Source organism: Fusarium redolens (genome assembly GCF_020744475.1).
Source record: "Fusarium redolens strain MPI-CAGE-AT-0023 chromosome Unknown BKA55scaffold_11, whole genome shotgun sequence".
In the NCBI taxonomy this organism is placed as follows: Eukaryota; Fungi; Ascomycota; class Sordariomycetes; order Hypocreales; family Nectriaceae; genus Fusarium; species Fusarium redolens.
The window spans coordinates 1,104,742-1,122,559 of record NW_025763674.1 but is presented as its reverse complement, the minus strand read 5'-3'; the positions used below and the strand labels follow the sequence as shown (position 1 = coordinate 1,122,559).

The following is a 17,818-nucleotide window of genomic DNA, read 5'->3' as shown; positions in this document are numbered from 1 at the left end:
TTTCGCCGCAGAAACTAGCACGAGAAAACATAGGAAGAGTCATTTACAAACCTCGTAGTCTATCCTCTATCCCCGGATTTTTTTCATCTGTCTCTTTTAACATTCTCCATCATATCCATTACTTTACAACTACCGGCCTTGGCTTCAACTACCCCAGAGTTTTCAAGGCGCCGTTGTTCTTTATCCTCTTCTGATCTGATCCTTCCGGAGCGGCCCCACTATTCCGTCTCCGGTTCCCGGAACACGGCTCTTTCGCATCTGCTGATTCTCTGTTTCAGCCTGTAACTTCTCCTCTTCACAACTCTCAACAACTCCTAGAGGGAATCTTCATTCAAAATGCTTCCCTCTATTCCTGTCCTAGCCGAGTACGGTATCTCGCCAACTCACGGCTTCCTCCCGGATACTCTTCCCTTAACCCGTCTTCCGGATCCATACTACAACAAATGGGAAGCAATCGCCGCAAATCTCCAGGCTCTTATTCTCAGCCGCAGACTGCGCGGTGTTATCGACAGGTTACCAGTTCTGTCGACGATAGGCCTCGAACATGACGCTGAGTGGCGACGTGCCTATTCGCTACTAGGCTTCATGGCCCATGGATATATCTGGGGTGGTGATTCACCTTCAGATAGACTTCCCGCATCTATCTCTGTTCCGTTATTGGAGATTTCTGAGCATTTGGAAGTACCGCCTGTTGCCACGTATGCTGCTGTTTGTCTCTGGAACTTTAAACCCCTCTTTGTTGACGAGGATATCGATAACCTTGAGAATCTCGCCACTTTGAACACATATACTGGAGCTCTTGATGAATCGTGGTTTTATCTTGTTTCAGTTGCTATAGAGGCTCGTGGTGCGCCGATTATTCCTTTGATGTTGACGGCTATTGCTGCTGCTCGTCATGAAGACAGTGCTGCTGTCACCCGCTGTCTGCGCACTTTCGCAGAGCGTCTCACAGACTTGACAAATATTCTTCAGAGGATGCACGAGAGTTGTGATCCTACTATCTTTTATCACCGAATTCGACCGTTTCTTGCTGGAAGCAAGAACATGGCAGAGGCTGGCCTCCCCAATGGCGTCATTTACGAAGATGGTTCCGGCACTGAGAAATATCGACAATACAGCGGTGGAAGCAACGCTCAGAGCAGTCTGATCCAATTCTTCGATATTATTCTTGGAATCGAGCATCGCCCAACAGGCGAGTCTCGCGATCCTTCTTCTGATACCGATCGAGGCCGTGCTGCGAACCGACATAACTTCATCATGGAGATGAGACGCTACATGCCCGGTTCTCACGCCCGCTTCCTCAACGACGTATCCAACGTCGCCAACATCCGCGAATACGTCGAATCTCACCAATCAGACAAACAACTCTGCATCGCCTACGACGCTTGCTTGGCAATGCTAAGCGCATTCCGCGATAAACACATCGCCATCGTAACACGCTACATAATCAACCCCTCCAAACAAGTCCGCGCGCGCAGCCGCTCCCGCAGCCCCGAAGTAACCCGCAACAAGCTCAACCTCGCCGTAGCATCGCGCAAGAATAAAGAGAACCAGAAAGGTACAGGCGGTACAGCTCTTATCCCGTTCTTGAAGCAGGCGAGGGATGAGACGGGGGAGCCGGCGGTTGAGGAGTGGACGAGACGGTTTATGAAGAGGAAGATGCAGACGGAGGGGAGGAATGATTTCTTCTTGGGGAAGACGTTGCAGGATGATGTTAGTCTGACGGAGGATGTGGAGATTAAAGGTCTTGCTGGGTCGTGGACTATGGATGATGAGATTGGTGGTATTTGCCAATATTAGAGGGAGGTCCCCGTAATACAAAAAAATGATGATTGATGGGTAAATGAGATGGGTTGGTTAAGGGAGTAATTGGATAATTTATGGTAAATGCATATGATCAACTCATTGCAAGGATTGGGAATAGATGGACAATATTACAATGATAACGCAATCGCTTTTTTGTTATTAAGCTGAACTACGCTCATCATCTTGAGCAATGTTAAACAGAAGGACAATTTCCCTTCGACTTAGCCTTATGGTGGTTGCTGTTGCATGTCTTCGATGCCTAAATTTCTGATCATTGCCAGATCGCTAAACCTTCAAAAAAGCAAAACTAACCCGCCGAGTCCTGACTCTGACAGGATCAGTTACTGAGCTGTTCATACTCGTGTGTACCAACCGTCCCAAATGATAATCCCAAACGCCGAGACATTATGCTCTTGTCCCATGTACCAATACAAGGCATTGCCATGATAAACGCCAGGTCGTACTCATACTCATACTCATACAATACAAATCTTCAGTCATCAACACATCTCGCCACACACATTCTGCTTGCTTGCTTCGCTGATGCCACTTCGCTTCATTTGGGGGTTATGGGTGCGTATCAAATCATTTACAACTCTTCTCGCTGCATCTTGCGCGTCTGTCACTAACCACCACTGCAGCCTCCCCTCCTCATCCATCAGCCACGCCAAAACCACGAGCACAAGCAAACAGCCATCAGTCAGGAAGCCTCAGTACTTCAAAGGCTTCTGTCCTTACAGATTGTGTTGCTTGTCTGTTTGTTTGCCGTTCTGTAGGACGCCATCGTCCGCATCGAACAGATCATTCATGCGTGATTGCAATCAGAAATCCGTCGTCCACGAGAAACAGCATCCTATCCCCTATGATCATCGATCATCTGGCCTTCAGCCCACCACTCTCACGCACGCATCCACTGGTCTTTTCTGCCGCCAGGCGACAACACAAGCTCTCCCGAGGCTTAATCTCACCCGCAACCTAGCGGGGTCATCTTCACTGATCAAAGCCTGAGTCTCTGCTTTTCTTTTCCAAGCTCAACAACCAACACATCGCCTCGCGGGGTATATCCTTCGCAGGGTGCCGTAATTTTCGAAAGTCGTTAAGAGCCACGTGACAGCGTCTGTCGTTCAAATCGTAGTAGTAGTCCTTGGGTGAATGATCCAAAGTTGTATCTGAGGAAAGGTGCCAGATAACGGAGAAACCGTCCCGAGACCCCCTAGTAACCAAGGATCCATGCAAACAAGTCTAGGTGAATGTTGGAAAAAGGAAATTCGTCGCTAGAAATCTTTCCTGGCCAAGTACCGGCATTTCCTCGCGGGTCGTGATAGCAACAATGCTGTATCGGCTATGTGCAACCGCTAGAACAATGTGGCATTGCTCAAGTGAAAGATAAAAAAGAGGTTCAAAGATGAATTCGGACGGACCGAAAATGCCATGCAAGTCGAGGCCAGACAAGTGATGCTGGCAAATGCATGCTTCGGATCAAAGAACAAGAACCAAAACAAAGAAATAATTTGAGTGTAAGGATGTAGTGATAGGTTCACGTGTCGGCATCAAAAAGAACAACTGTTAAAAAAGCCAAAGTGTCGGCCATCTCAGACCGACACTCTGGGCCGCTGTTGGGACATACGCCACCAAGGGCATACACCAACAGCTAACTCCAATATTTGTTTAAGCCACGGGAGCGATAGAAGCAACCGGAGGAGCGGGAACGCTTCCAATATCAACCTCCTGAGGAATCTCGCCAACACCGGGAGCGTTCTTCTGAGGGCAGTCACGAGAGATGTGTCCAGCCTCACCGCACTGGTAGCAAGTCTTGCCAGCAGTGTTGAGAGGACCACCGTTAGGAGCAGTGCAGTCCCGAGAGATGTGGCCGAGCTTGCCGCAGGCATAACACTTCATGGCTTGAGCCTGGCAATCACGAGCAAAGTGGTTGGGACCACCGCACTTGTAGCAAGTGGCAGGACGAGGACCACCAGCGAAACCACCACGGCCGTAGCCACCGGGGAAGCCACCACGACCCATGGGAGCACCACGGCCCATAGTAGGACCAACGGGGTTGGGGCAAGCGCGCTATTACAATCAGTTATGTTTCATCATTCAAGATATTACCGTCACATACAGCAAGGTGACCGGGCTGGCCACAGTTGTAGCAACGGCCGCTGGTGCCAGTGCCGCTCAGGCGGAGGGTAGGGCAGTCAGCCTGGACGTGACCAAGACCCTGGCAATGATAGCACTGCTTGGCCTCAGTGGTACGGGGGAGAGGGCATCCGTTGGACTCGTGGCCTTTTGTAAATTAGATTCAAGTCTGACTTGACCTATGAGTGGCACTTACCGGGCTGCTTGCAGTTGTAGCAGAGACGCTCAGCAGAAGAGCAGACCTCAGCGTAGTGGCCAACATTGCCACACTTGTAGCAAGCACGTCGAGAGAGGGAAGACATTTTGAAGATAGGTCTGAATCAATAAAGTTAGTAACGTGTTAAACACAACGTTCAGGTGTGCATTGCAGGGCTGCTGCTGGATATCTGCTGTCGCCTAGTCGCCAGTATGAATATTTCATCGCAACTCCAGGGTAGATCGTAATAGCATGTTCCATCGTGTCCTTGGTCCAACATGAAATGATAACATGTTCATTGGCTGGGGTCGAATGCGTCCCTGTAAGGCATGGGGGGACCCAAGGTCGACAGCGACATGAGGGGGCATTCCAAGTCGTCATGAGCTTCATAGTCGCGCATATGTTGTTGAGGCTACCATAGATCTTGTTTAACTCGACTCCGCTGCTGAAGGTCGGGACAATGTGATTGTCCTATTGGTATTTGTCATATGATAAGCTTTGACAATCCCAGATCGTCAACCCCGCACTTCGAGTATGCCGAGGGGCAACACCAAGATCAGAGCTCTCCAGAAAACCGGGAGATATAAACCGATATGGTTCGGACACGGACCGTTGGAGACCGGAGCTTGCGCCGAAATGTCGGGTCGTACACGGAGGCCAAAGACGGAAGGCTTTTGGAAGCGGGTTGTTGTGAGGCCGAAGCTTCAAACGAGGGATTTCTTGCATCGACGGATTTGAAAGCGAGGAACGAGATTCGAATCGCAACAAAAATTCGATATTGATAATATATTCGATAAATTCGAAAACGGGGGGCCAAAAGTATTCGACATTTGCGATAGGCGAGGCGTCTCGATTATGGGCGGTTGTTGTCACGCAAAGGAGGGGCAGCAACACAGAGCAGCAGCACAAGACCAAAAACCGCAATGCAGCAACGCAACGCAAAAAACCACGCTTTTAGCATCAACATACCTTTATGGACTCGGAGGGAACTTGATGGGTAGGTAGAGTAAGAAAATGGCAAGGTAAAAAATAATGATGATCCAATAAGTGGATTTTGTAGAACAAAAATATGAATAGGTATTGAGACTCCGAAAAAGGGCACTTCAACACCAAGAGAAATTGTATTTGTTATGTATGGTTCTTTGTTTTGTCCTAAATGAAATGGGAAATGGGGAATAATTTTTTGATTAAAAAATTTTCAAAATGAGGGGAGCAACCGCGGGCACACACAGCAAGGAGCGAATGACACACTACCTGCCATTTCTTCACCATACGACTGGACAACCCCGACCCCCAAGACTGACACTAACGAGGCCTAACTTAAGTTACCACCCACAAACGAGTCGAATCAGAACGGAAATGGGATCCATTATGATGATTGTGGATGTTGGGATGTGGGGAGGGGGCGACCTCGACTCAGGCTCACTCAGCGGCGCAACACCCTGAACTGAACTGAACTGAGCTGAAGTGGGAGTAGCCAAGAGGACTTTGGACTAAGACGGAGGGGGAGGGGAAATGGAGTTGGTATTGAATTGCCTCGGCGGAATGGACAAGCTGTGTAACACTCACTGAACCTTGAGCTCTGAATAAATACAATAGATACGGAGCGAGTGATTTGTGACTGTACACATCAGATCAAGTCGCTCAAGCATAACTCAGTCACTATATGAGAACGACTCATTCTCATCAACTCATACAACAAGAATCTCTCCCTTCAACCTCGCTGACCATCACACGCTCTAAACGCGCTGGACTAAATAAAAGGACAAAGGGCAAAGAAGCCACTGACTGGGGTCGAGTCCACGCTCCAATCAGGACTAACCTTTCTCTTTCACACCTCAACTCGAACCTCTCTGCTTTAGGAAAGAATGGGAGTTCACTAGGGAGGAAGGATGATTTCCCATCTGGCCGTGCTGTGCCTGCCAAGCGAATTGTTGAAGCTCTGATTCACTTTAAAGTGTTCACGTGATACAGTCAAGCAACCTTTATTCTCCAAATGGCCTGGCCTATCATGCAAACCGAGAACGCAGATGGCTTCAACAGAATGCCATCTCTACGACAGTCTTTTCAAAGCTGAAGTTATTGAACCCTTATTTTGAGAAGTTCTGATTTCTAGGCGCAGACGCAGTTGGCAGGGGATATAACCGCGTGATGTCAAACCCCGGCCATGGCAACTCCACGCCTCTTCCGAGACTCGCCGCGAGATAATTACTCCCTGCTCAAAAAAGAGAGATAGCCTGATCGCGGAATTGCTCGACTTTCACCTGTTGAGTAACACCGTGACTGGGTCTCCAATTACCGATAGGCCAACACGAGCAACTTTAACTGAGAACAAGTCTGTAGTATTGCCTTTTCCTATTTGGTATCTCATAGTCTAAACCTCTAACTTCCTCTCAATGGCAATACTCTGTAAAACTTCGCTAATATGTGATATCAATGCTGCAGATACTCATGTACGCTGAATTTAACAATGCCTCTGAAGAGAGGCTCTGGATCTTCAAATGTGTCTTCGCTTTCATATAAACCATGCATATTGCTCGCTATAATGCGCTGTAAGATTATCCCTTTACGTTTCCTACTCGGTTGGTACCCTGGCCACTCTACCAAGCTCTGATGGGTGTAGAGGTAGAGGCACTTCCGTTGTTGGTGCTGTTGATCGAGGTTGCGCCTCGACTACATATGATATACCATCCTCAGACACATACGACGGTGGCCTAGGACCAGCTCGAGTATTAGGTCGTATTTGAGAAAGATCCACGGCCTCATTGCGCTGCCAGAACAAGCGATCTGGATCAACTCGCTGCAAAGTGTTAGCGCAGTTATGTCAATGGTAACAAATTCAATACATACCACTGTCTCACGCCAACGACCATAGGCTGGGGGTTGTGTCTTTGTCGCTTCGCTCTCCACACCAACAGCTTCTTCATCCTGCGCAAGAACAACAGGAATGGGGACAGGAGGTACGGCGTATCGAGGCGCACGATATCGAGGAGGTCGATTTGCTCGCTCAGCGGCTTCGCGATTACCTTTTATTATTAGGAGACACAGTCTAATAAGACCGTGGAAGAAGAAGGCTGCGGCGAATAACACAACAAGAATGAGCATGATGTTCATTTCGCGAGTGTTGACCTTGTGTGTCATTGATAGGGAAAGGTCTATTACTGATCAATATCGCAATTACACAGGCAACACGATTGGGTCATGACTTACAGACAGTGACGAGAATTACAAGAAACAGACCTGAAGTTAAACACCTAAGGATCTGTGCTCTCATGCGCCTCGATCGAACCCATGGTATACAGCCCAGGAAGAACCTGGGATGTCGCTGATGACTTCTTCGCGATCTATGGCGATCGCGTTCTCTTTCATGATATTCCCTCCGTCTTCGATGTCGTCTAATAGTTGATCCGCCCAGGATTTCAGAGAGATGCGCTTCCAATGGGTCGAGAGGAGGGCTTCGTTGCCGTCTTTGACGTCGCGATCGATGCGATTCTGAGGGTGTAGCGACAGGCTCCGGTCTCGTCGGCGATAGAGGTTCAGCAATAGGAAGAAGCGGCGCGGGAGAAGCTGTAGCATTGCGAATATCGTTGGATTGTGGTGTGGTGTTGTTACGTTCCCATATTCGCAAGAAGCCTGGTACAGCAAATCTTCGAGAACCAGCAGGTCGATTCGTATTGGAGTCTTGAGACTTAACGCTCTCGATTTCGGCGAGCTGGGATTGTCCCGTCATTGAAGCAGGTTCTCTCCGACTCAACAACCGCGACAGGGGAGCAGGACTCGAACGAGGTTCTTGTATACTGTGTTGAGCTTCGACATCAACATTGACGTCGAGGTTGACATCGCCTCCAGTCGGAATACCACCTCGCTCCATTCGTGATCGTTGTATGAGGTCAGCACGAAGCCTCTCCATGTCAGAACGGTCCATGTCCATATTTCGACGGGGGCACCCGAGGCAGTATATAGATCGTTACGACTCAGGTAAAAGCGACTAAGGCGGCGCTATCGTGAATTTTCAACAAAGTCCGCGAGAGAACATAAAAAGAACATACGATAAAACTACACGCTCAACATGAAAACTTGTACCATCTCGGTCATTATTAGTAGAGAAGAAACAAGACAAGCAAACAAAGAACAAAAGGGTTCAAGAACCTGTCTTGACTTTTTGAGACAAAACCGCAAAAGGGACGAACGAAGACAGCGACAAGAGACAATAAAAAAGAGGGTCAAGTTTCGATAAACCAGAAAATGGCCCCGGCTTCAGTCATGATCTAATTATGTTAGTGGGCAGATGGCCCGTCGTTTGTCTTGTCGTTTTCACACGAGGTTCCCTTTTTCGACCCCTTGATTGAACTGAAAGGTTCAAAGACCCATGTTCATAAACCTTAGCCTACGGGTCCTCCGAAAGGGACAAACCGCGTCAGGGATACCCAAACGATCCCCTCTGCAAGGAGGAACAAGTTCAGCTGCTGAAAAGTAAACAGCAGGGATTGAGAATGTGATTACAGCTGTTTGCGGCGACGAATTTGGTTGGCTTCTACGAAATTAACCTGCTACAGTTGATAAACTGCTCTGGCAAGATGGATTGGACGTCCCGTGCGTGTTGGAAAAACGTGGGAGGTGGAGATCTACAAATTACTACCCAGTCCGAGCTCTATCCAGGGGTAACCAGCTTCAAAGCTAGTCGATATGCGGCTGACCACTTGGGTCTACTGTCGACCATCATCTCAAGATGATGTTATCACATATCTTCACAATTACTTTATGTTATGCTTAAATCATAACAATTATATCATGAACATATAAGTTTCAGAGACTTTTTGTCTTGTTGCATCTGAACGTCTCGGGTTGAAGCACGCCGCATTTTGCTTGGAGCGCCTCGCAGCCAACCAGGGGTTTGCACCTGAAACTCAAGTATTCTGGCTTTATGCAGCCGCAACCTCACGATAATTGGATAATGTCTGAGGAAGGGTTACATACAACTAACTTCATTGGAAGATACTCCATCCCTTAAGTTTTGATCGTGTTTGATGTGGTTTGTTTCTTCAAGGGCTTACTATTAATCGACTATTTGCACATATAGCATAAACATCTATGTATGCGTACCCCCTAGCTCATGTCTCATCTTTTGATACAAGCCATAAACGCCTCCTCCACCCTTCCCAATGTTATTTCACCAACTTTGTACATGCTGTAATCCGCTTTTCTAGCCGTCTCCAGAGCTTCCCCAGATTGAATATTCATGCTCCCTGGCAATATCGGAGAGAGTTACACAAAGCTCCCTGCGTCATCCTAACGGCTACACTATTCAGCCATGGTGAGGGTGATGAGCTTCCCTTGTTACGCCCTCAGAGGCAAGCTTCGATGGCGTAAAAGTTACCAGAATACTGAGCCCTGACACGGGAGCGCGCATCTTGTGAACCAATATGCCAGGGAGCGTACGGGTAGTAGATTAGAATATCGGGTTATTACTTATTCTCCTCATTTCAACTCGCCAAGAAGCATTGTGCGGTCTGACGATGCAGAAAGTACTGTAACTTGTTAGTTCACCGCCTCGAAAATGATCAGCAGAATACTTACGAATAGGCTCCTTGTTTGGCGAGAACTCTGCACAGTTGACTGTGCCCTTGTGACCGGGCAGCTTGTAAGCGAGCTTGCCTGTCTCGCTTGACCAGACCATGACTGTTCCATCGCCTGATGCTGCTGCAATTCTCTTGCCTTCTGAGTCCCAGCTTGCTCCGAGAAGATTCTTCTCCATGCCCATTGTCGCACCGTCAAAGGTTCGGATGTGTCGTTCTGTTGGCGCAAAAGGTCGGATATCCCATGTTCGAACTGTAGAGTCCATAGCGTATGAGACAAGCGATTGAGAATCTGGTGAAACCCTCAATGAGGTGATGGTGTCTGAATGGCCCAGCATCGAGTATATTACCGACTTCTTTCTCAAGTCCCATACTCGAATATCGTTGTCGATGCCGCCTGCGTATATCTCGTTACCAGCCTCGGATACAGCAATGGCTGTAACAGGGAACTCGGTCTGGATATAGTCGACGGCGTTCTTCGATCGGGGGTCCCAGATTCCGATTGTTGAGTCGTCGCTACCACTGACAAGCATCTCCTCTCCTCGTCTACTGATGCCCACCGTGTTGATAACCTCCTCATGCCCAACGTATCTGCGGATTCGTGTGCCTGATGTCAAATCCCAGCTCGCAAGGTGCATGTCGGCCGATGCACTATATAGAATTTCCGAGTCGCGTGACCATTGTAAGTCCAGAATGGCACCTCGATGACCATTCAATATTCCGTAGTTTTCGCAATCGCCGTATGTTCTCCAGAGCACTACCAAAGTCAGTCCGTTGTCACCCATGAAGCACTGTCCCCTATTCACTTAGAGATCTATCCATTCCACCAGATGCAATCAGGTTGCCTGTAGGATCGAACTTTGCTGCAAAAATCTCGCCTGAGTGTCCTGACAGTTCCATGACAGGAGCTTGAAGCCCGCTTGTTCTCGGCGCCTACACCAGTCAGTCCGGAGAACTCAACAACTAAACAGTCTAAAACATACAGATTGCACCAATGCATTGCTTGACGCGTTCAGACGCGCAAGAGCACCTGTAGAAGAGTTGACATTCTGTCGCTTCACCAGCGACTGAGAAGAGCTGGGATCTCCATCGGCGGGACGTTTCTCGGCGGACATGGCGAAGTTGAAAGGGTATCAAGAGAAAGAACAATTATATGCGACGCTATTTATGCGAATGCGCCAAATTTCTGTCGAGTTCTGGAGCTGTTAAATGAGCTTGGAGCTTCCTGTTGCTTCACTTTTGACGATGGTGGTGGGCTTCATGCAAAGTAAATCAAGCTCCTGCAAATGATTGGTGGCCGGGCCGAAGATTGTTCCTGAGGTCGGTGTTTCAACCTTCCGTGCACCGACGTTCCAGGGCGGTGTTGGCGCTACTGCTTCACCTCCCTGGTTCAAGCTACATTGCATAGCTCTGCTTGCGTATGATATTGGAGTCTATTCCATTTCTACGATCTTTTGACCCTGCGCCAACGTCTTGTTGATTGCAGAGCTCGGTCGCTGTCCTTAAACTCTTCCACAGCCCCTCCCTCACAGCCGCAGTAATGGCGGCCAACAAAGCGTCCCGCGTAGGCGAGGAGTAAGTTCATCATGATACCTAGTTCGGTCACCAAATTACTGTCGAATACTAATCTAGTTCTAGAATCTGGAAGTAAGCGACGGCCGCATGAGTCCACAACGAAACCCCTCTCTAACAGAACAACAGAACTCGAATCGACAAGGTCAACGCTGAGCTCGTCACTTTGACTTACGGAACTATCGTCGCACAATTATGCAAGGACTACGAGAGTGACTATGCCGAGGTGAACAAGCAACTCGACAAGATGGGCTACAACATTGGTCTGCGACTTATTGAAGACTATCTGGCCAAGTCCAACACCATGAAGCGATGCGCCAACTTCCGCGAGACGGCAGAGATGATATCCAGGGTAGGGAGACTTCTTGCGTAGCGTTAGACAGTGACTAACGAGAGAACCAGGTTGGATTCAAGATATTCCTCAACATTACTCCTCAAGTGATGAATTGGACAAGCGAAAATGATCAGTTCTCTCTGGTATTTGAAGAGAACCCATTGGCCGACTTTGTTGAGCTCCCCGACGATGGTCGAGCGCAAGATCAACTTTGGTACTCCAACATTCTGTGTGGAGTGCTACGAGGTGCACTCGAGATGGTGCAAATGCAAGTTGAAGCTCACTTCGTCAGTGACGTGTTGCGGGGCAACGACAGCACAGAGATGAGGGTATCGCTAATCCGATACATCGACGATGAACTGCCCCCTGAGGATGACTGAGAGACACAAGAGGGGGAGTCATGAATGTGACGACGATTGAATAATTGCCAGGACACAGATGGATGGATGGTTACGAGAAATTCTAGATATTCAGGGGGGGATGCCCCCAAATGATCATTGACGGCATATACGGCGATATTGTGCCGATCAGGACGGTTGGCATGGAAGCAAACTTTCTTACGGAACAAACTCCGTTTTACCAATCTTGCGAGAGTTGGCTTGGGATCATGGCACGTGTAGATACCCATGGAAGACAGCTGTCAGCCACGTGCTAAGCTGGAAATGCCGATTAATTGAGCTCACGCCATAGAGCCAGAATATTATGATGAAACAATTTGCATTGAGGTTACTGGGCAACGAAAGTTTGAGTTAATATATATTGCGAACTGAAGTTTGTTTTATTAAGGGAACCACAGTAACAAATGAAAGCGAGAGTACAAGACAAACAGATCCTCATTTACTATAAAGAAGCATCATGGATGTTAGCTTTAATTTCTCTCAGCTTCCAGAAGCCGACTACATCATGAGTCAATCAGCAAACGACATGATCATACGCATTGAACTATTATCATTCAAGAACTCCATGTCAATTATTCACAATCACGATTTATGCTATATCTCAACCCCGCCGGATAATGAAGCGTTGAAGCTCCATACCACAAGAGGCAGGTATTAGTAGATTGATAACGTCAAATCCCCGCGAAATGACAGACGATCGATTTACAAGTTGGATGGTATTTGTTAGTGGAGGTACAAGCTCAGACCAGAATGACGGTAACACATGTGCCTGAGGCAAAAGGGTCACCGTTTTGTCTCCGATATCATGCCTGAGGTCTCAAGACCGGGGACATTTTGAGCACCATACCAGAAATTACGTACCTTGGTCTGAGATTTACGTACTAGAGTGTAACGCGACAAACTCAGCGCGCCAATGGCGAGGATGACCGTCTAGCTCCAGGGCGCGTCCCTCAGATCAAGGGTCCAGTGTGTGGGGTGACGCGACCTATGATCATTCGGGTCCGCTAACGTGCAAACCTTGGTGAGAGCCCCTGAAGAGCATCCACTACAGCTGTGGTCTAGGCCGCTGAGTGTCGCTGAGACGTGCTGAGCTTACTGAGCCTCACAGGGCATGTTGGCAGCCCTGTGCTTAACCCCAGTTAGAAGCCAGCCTCCCTTCTGTACGTGTTCCATGCGCATCAAACCGGTCTCGGTAGTTTCTGGCCAAGTCGAATGTCTTTGAAGGATCACGCAGAACAATGAGGGACTAAAATAGTGAATTCTGATAGAATCTCGAAGTTTTCCAACGTCTTGCAATTGACTTCAATGTTCAGGTTGGATTCGCTTATATGCATTCGTTCTTATGATCGACCGTCCCGATTTCTTTTAGCTGCAAGGAGTCAAGGCATCCAATTTGGTGGATCTGTCTCCAGGTCCCAGGGAAACCTAAGCTTTTGACAGACGGCCAGCCTTGTAATTTGTGTTTTACCGTTTTGGAGCAAGGTCTGCTGTACTTGTAAATTGCATGCATCTAACCATCGGAGGCGTATCACTGTTGGTACCAATTCTGATATGCGGAGAGAGCTACATCACAATGCTAAATTGATAATGTCTAAAAAGTAGAAACGATTCACATGATTAAGTCGCCGTCATTCACTGACTCTATCAATTGATAAAGTTTTCAGGGAGCGAGCCAAAGGGAAGAAGGAAGAAGAAAGGTTTGACCGTCCGTCCTCCTTTCTTTTCTACTGGCACTCACTGACTGGAGGGATTCCCACCGCCCAAATCAAGGACCGACCACGTTTTTCACCCACAACCTCTGTCTTGCTCCCTTTTACTCACTCTCACACCTTCTTCTCCTCCATCAAACAAAGCACCTCATTTCTACTCGGCCGTAGTGCCATCTGCTTTGAAAAGCTTCAAGCGACGAGTATCCTTCGCGCTTGATAATTGCAAAAGAGTTTGACGTTGATCAACCTACTGCATCTATACTGGGTCTCTCCCGTCCTCCACTGTTCCCGTCCGTCTGGCGTTTGGATCGTTTCCGTTTGCTGTCGGTACTTGAATAGAAGGGCACTCTACATATAATTTGGAGGTACCCGCTCGTCTTTGGAGGCGTTCCGTTGAATTCTCCAAGGTACTTGGTCTTTGCTCGAGCTGCCCGCAGAACCACAAGTACCCTCCCACCCCTGGCGAATGCCCGACCCCAGGCACTCGTTTTTTTACACTTGGAGCAACTGAGGCAGAGGCCATCGCCTCAGGAAAGCACAAGCCCAGCACCCACTTTCCACTCCCAGTTACCTCGACACTCCGCCAAATCCAACCTACACCAACCACACCATATTCATCCTACATACTTCTTATCTCCAACTCATCACCGCGACATCGACTATCGGTCGACTATCGCATCGCGTAGTATCGCATTGCAGTGCACGCTACGCTTTTATCACTTTTGATTTCCTGCGATATCCCTTTCCGCCGATTGCCGACGCCTGACACGATCCTCCAATTCCCTCTACTCGGGCTCGCCTCCCATTCTCGTCTCCTGGTCTCGTGGTTCTCGCGATCCTCGTCCCCCGCCCGACCGCGCGCCTGGCAACTTGGACCGCGTCCACGTCTCCTTCGCTGGTGATCCCTTCGCTCGCGACCTTTGGCTTCACTGCCCGTCACGTCCACGTTGGGACGCTATCCAGCGCTGCTCCGCCTGGTGGCACGCCCCCGTGGCTACACGAGCCCCCGACTGCTGTCGTCGCTGCAGCAGAGCCTATAGGCGTCTCTCTGTCTTCTCTCCGGTTACTTCTGAATTGTCATGGCCATGAATCCAAACGTTAACATGGCCAACATGAACCCCATGGGTGGTCCTGTTGGAGGTGCCCCCATGCCCATGATGAACAACGGCGCCATCAACCCCCAGGCCGCTGCGGCTGCTGCCGCCGCGTCTCGCCAACAGGCAAACGATAACCAACGCAGCGTTCTTAACACCTACATCTACGAATACTTTATCCGCATGGGAATGTACGATTGCGCCCGATCTCTCCTTTCCAGCGATCAACAGGTCAATGTCCTTAGTAAGGATGGCGCGACCCGTCGTCGCGACGAGAACGGAAATGTCATCAACGGTGTTGGCGACGATCCCATGGATACCGATTCGAAGGACGACATCGACTCCAAACTTCCTGAAGACTTGCCGCCGCCAAAGCTTCCCATGCCTGCTTCCGACACCTCTTTTCTCTACGAGTGGTTCTCCGTCTTTTGGGATATTTACTACGCGCAGCGCGCCAAGAGCGGAAACAATACCATTAACCAATATGTTCAACATACTCAGGTAAGCCATCTTTTTCTTTCTGTCATGCTGCCACCCAGGGCACTCCAGTCTGGCATCTCACCCACTCAATGGATGATGGTGTCAGATTGACTGCCATGCCCCTAACATTTGGTAACCACTTTGGCTGGTGACCAATGCTGACCCTCGGTGGCAATGTAGCAGCAATCCCGGCTAAAGCAGAATCAACAGCAGGAACTTCTGCGACAGATGCGACCAGATATGGCTACACAGCAATATCAAATGATGCGCAACATGCAGAACGGCGGCATGATGAACATGAAGCAGGGCAACCTTGCCCGCGCTGCCATGGCTAACAACCAAAACAAGTGAGCATCTTATTTCTCATCGAATTACAAGCCCCTCGCCTAACCGTGATATCCAGCCCTCAAATGATGCTACAGCAGGCCAAGCAGAACCAGATGCAGCGAGATCCCTCCGGTATGGATGGCCAAAACAGACCTTCTTCACCAGCGTCTGGGGAGAACGCTCCCTCGCCTTCCAAGCGACAGCGCATCGATGGCGCACCGTTCAACCCTAACCAGCCCGGCATGATGCCCAATGGCCGTCCCGGTCAAGGCATGCCAGGCCAGCAGATGCCCGGAGGACCCAACACTGCCGCCGCTCAACAAACGTTACTTGCCAATGGCATCAATCCTCACTCATTACATCCTCAGCAACTGCAGAACTTTGCCGCCGCCCCGCCCGCCGCTCAGCAAAAGTCGATCGCGACCTACTCGCAGAACCTGCAGCAACACCATGGTACTCAGATGGGAGGCAAGCAGATGCCCAATGCCGTTCCTCAAGGTCAAGGATCCCCAATGATGGCCCAGGGTCCTGATGGAACCGCTCTCAATGCGTTCTACAACCCAGGCGAGATGGGAGGCCCAGGCGGCATCCGGGCGGGACCTGGAGGTCCCCAAAACGGAGGGGGAAGCAACCATGCCCTCCAAGACTATCAAATGCAGCTAATGCTTCTAGAGCAGCAGAACAAGAAGCGACTCATGATGGCCCGCCAAGAGCAAGATACCGTCGGCGGTAATGGCATGCCCCGAGAAGGCCAACCCGGACAACCAGGTGGTCCTCCTGGACCCAACGGCCAGTTCCCGGACACATCGCCCCAGGCCATGCGACCAGGTGCCTCGCCCAACCCTGCTGAGCAGATGAAGCGTGGCACACCTCAGATGAACAACTCTGGCATCCCTTCACCGGTCCCCGAGGGTGGTCAATCCCGTGGCTCACCTAACCCGGCTATGAACTTCATGGGCAACCAGATGGATCCTAACATGGCACCTCACTTCTTCAAGCAGATGGAAGGTAACATGGGAGGCCAACCTCCGATGAACGGCGGCATGCGACCCCCTAGCTCTCACCCTGGTCAACCTTTCAATGGACAGATGAACCAGCAACAGATGATGGCCGCCGCACGACAGCAGCAAGGTCAGCCAGGCCAAGGGCCTCAAGGAAATCCCCAGCAATGGCAGCAAGGACCCAATGGACAGATGGTGCCTCAGCAGATGCAGCAGCAAAGTCCTCAGATCCAAGGAACTCCTCAGCAACGATCGATGCCTCCTCCCCAGGCACCACCTGCTGGCGCAAATGGAGCCAACAGCAGGACAACAGCATCCCCTCAACAAGCAGCAGCTGCACCGCCAACTCCTAGCCAAACTAACAAGACCGCCCCCAAGAAGAAGAAGTCGGAGAGCGCTAAGGATAAGGTATGTCTAACTGGTGAACTATTCTCTCTAGGTACTGACAAGTTCAAGCGCGCTGCCGCCAACAAGAAGGCGAACCAGAACCAGAACCTCAACAACGCTGGTGCAACTCCTTCAAATGATAACAACGAGTCGCAGGATACTCCAGCTCCTGCGACACCCATTCAAAACGCCAATGCTGCCAACTTCAATAAGAATGGGCAAGCTGGCAACGCCGGTCAGAATGGTCAACAAACGACTGGCCCAGCTGCTAATGCTCCCGCAGCCGCAACAACTGCTCCTCCTCCTCAGCCACCAGCTCCTCAGCACGACCCCAATCAAATGATGGGCATGGATAACAGCTTTGGCCCATTGGTACGTGTAACCTCCTTAGTGGTGAAACCAGATACTGACTCTGACTACAGTTTGATGGCGGCGGCATGGAGTTGGCCAACCCCCTCAACTCGGGTGACGTGCTCAATGACTTTGACTTTGATTCGTTCCTCCACGACCAAGATGGTGATAACTCAGCCTTCAATTTTACGGAAGCATTCCCAATGGGAGATGAGATAGGAGCAGATTAATGACTTGCGAGAGGGTTTGGGTTGGCTGGCATTACACACACGATCTTGGGTCAGACTTAATCAGGCATCATTTGTCACGGCGTTCTGAGTGGAAACTATATCATGGTCATTCGGCGATCTGGTCCTGGAGGTGAAATTCCCTCATGTGGTGGCTTCAGGGGAAAAGAGCACTTTTGTTTTTGTTTATGTTACCGACGCTTTCGCGGTGTTTGACTGAAACA

At 49.7% G+C, this 17,818-nt stretch overlaps 5 protein-coding genes across 5 annotated transcripts; 3 read left to right on the top strand and 2 right to left on the bottom strand.

Moving 5' to 3' along the window:
- Window positions 1-336: 336 nt before the first annotated feature.
- Window positions 337-1,800, top strand: BKA55DRAFT_595515 (Indoleamine 2,3-dioxygenase; the record flags this gene model as incomplete). The annotated part of the gene is made up of 1 exon (XM_046195817.1): window positions 337-1,800. One exon carries the CDS (start codon window positions 337-339, stop codon window positions 1,798-1,800), a length of 1,464 nt encoding a protein of 487 aa, XP_046047607.1.
- A 4,913-nt stretch (window positions 1,801-6,713) lies between these two features.
- BKA55DRAFT_516518 (uncharacterized protein) lies at window positions 6,714-8,069 on the bottom strand (the record flags this gene model as incomplete). Its single annotated transcript, XM_046188094.1, has 3 exons — window positions 6,714-6,938; window positions 6,989-7,293; window positions 7,349-8,069. The coding sequence occupies 3 exons, from the start codon at window positions 8,067-8,069 to the stop codon at window positions 6,714-6,716; spliced, it is 1,251 nt and encodes a 416-aa protein (XP_046047606.1).
- Window positions 8,070-9,160: 1,091 nt separating this feature from the next.
- On the bottom strand, window positions 9,161-10,956 carry BKA55DRAFT_573812 (WD40-repeat-containing domain protein). Its single transcript, XM_046193238.1, has 4 exons — window positions 10,698-10,956; window positions 10,521-10,647; window positions 9,716-10,471; window positions 9,161-9,666 (listed from the first exon to the last, which is right to left on the bottom strand). Exons 1-4 carry the CDS (start codon window positions 10,827-10,829, stop codon window positions 9,617-9,619), a joined length of 1,065 nt encoding a protein of 354 aa, XP_046047605.1. The 5' UTR covers window positions 10,830-10,956; the 3' UTR covers window positions 9,161-9,616.
- A 135-nt stretch (window positions 10,957-11,091) lies between these two features.
- On the top strand, window positions 11,092-12,439 carry BKA55DRAFT_618516 (NO signaling/Golgi transport ligand-binding domain-containing protein). Its single transcript, XM_046196734.1, has 4 exons — window positions 11,092-11,289; window positions 11,353-11,361; window positions 11,416-11,638; window positions 11,689-12,439. The coding sequence occupies exons 1-4, from the start codon at window positions 11,255-11,257 to the stop codon at window positions 11,998-12,000; spliced, it is 579 nt and encodes a 192-aa protein (XP_046047604.1). The 5' UTR covers window positions 11,092-11,254; the 3' UTR covers window positions 12,001-12,439.
- A 2,391-nt stretch (window positions 12,440-14,830) lies between these two features.
- Window positions 14,831-17,597, top strand: BKA55DRAFT_516342 (uncharacterized protein; the record flags this gene model as incomplete). Its single annotated transcript, XM_046188081.1, has 5 exons — window positions 14,831-15,322; window positions 15,482-15,648; window positions 15,705-17,037; window positions 17,080-17,388; window positions 17,439-17,597. 5 exons carry the CDS (start codon window positions 14,831-14,833, stop codon window positions 17,595-17,597), a joined length of 2,460 nt encoding a protein of 819 aa, XP_046047603.1.
- Window positions 17,598-17,818: the final 221 nt, after the last annotated feature.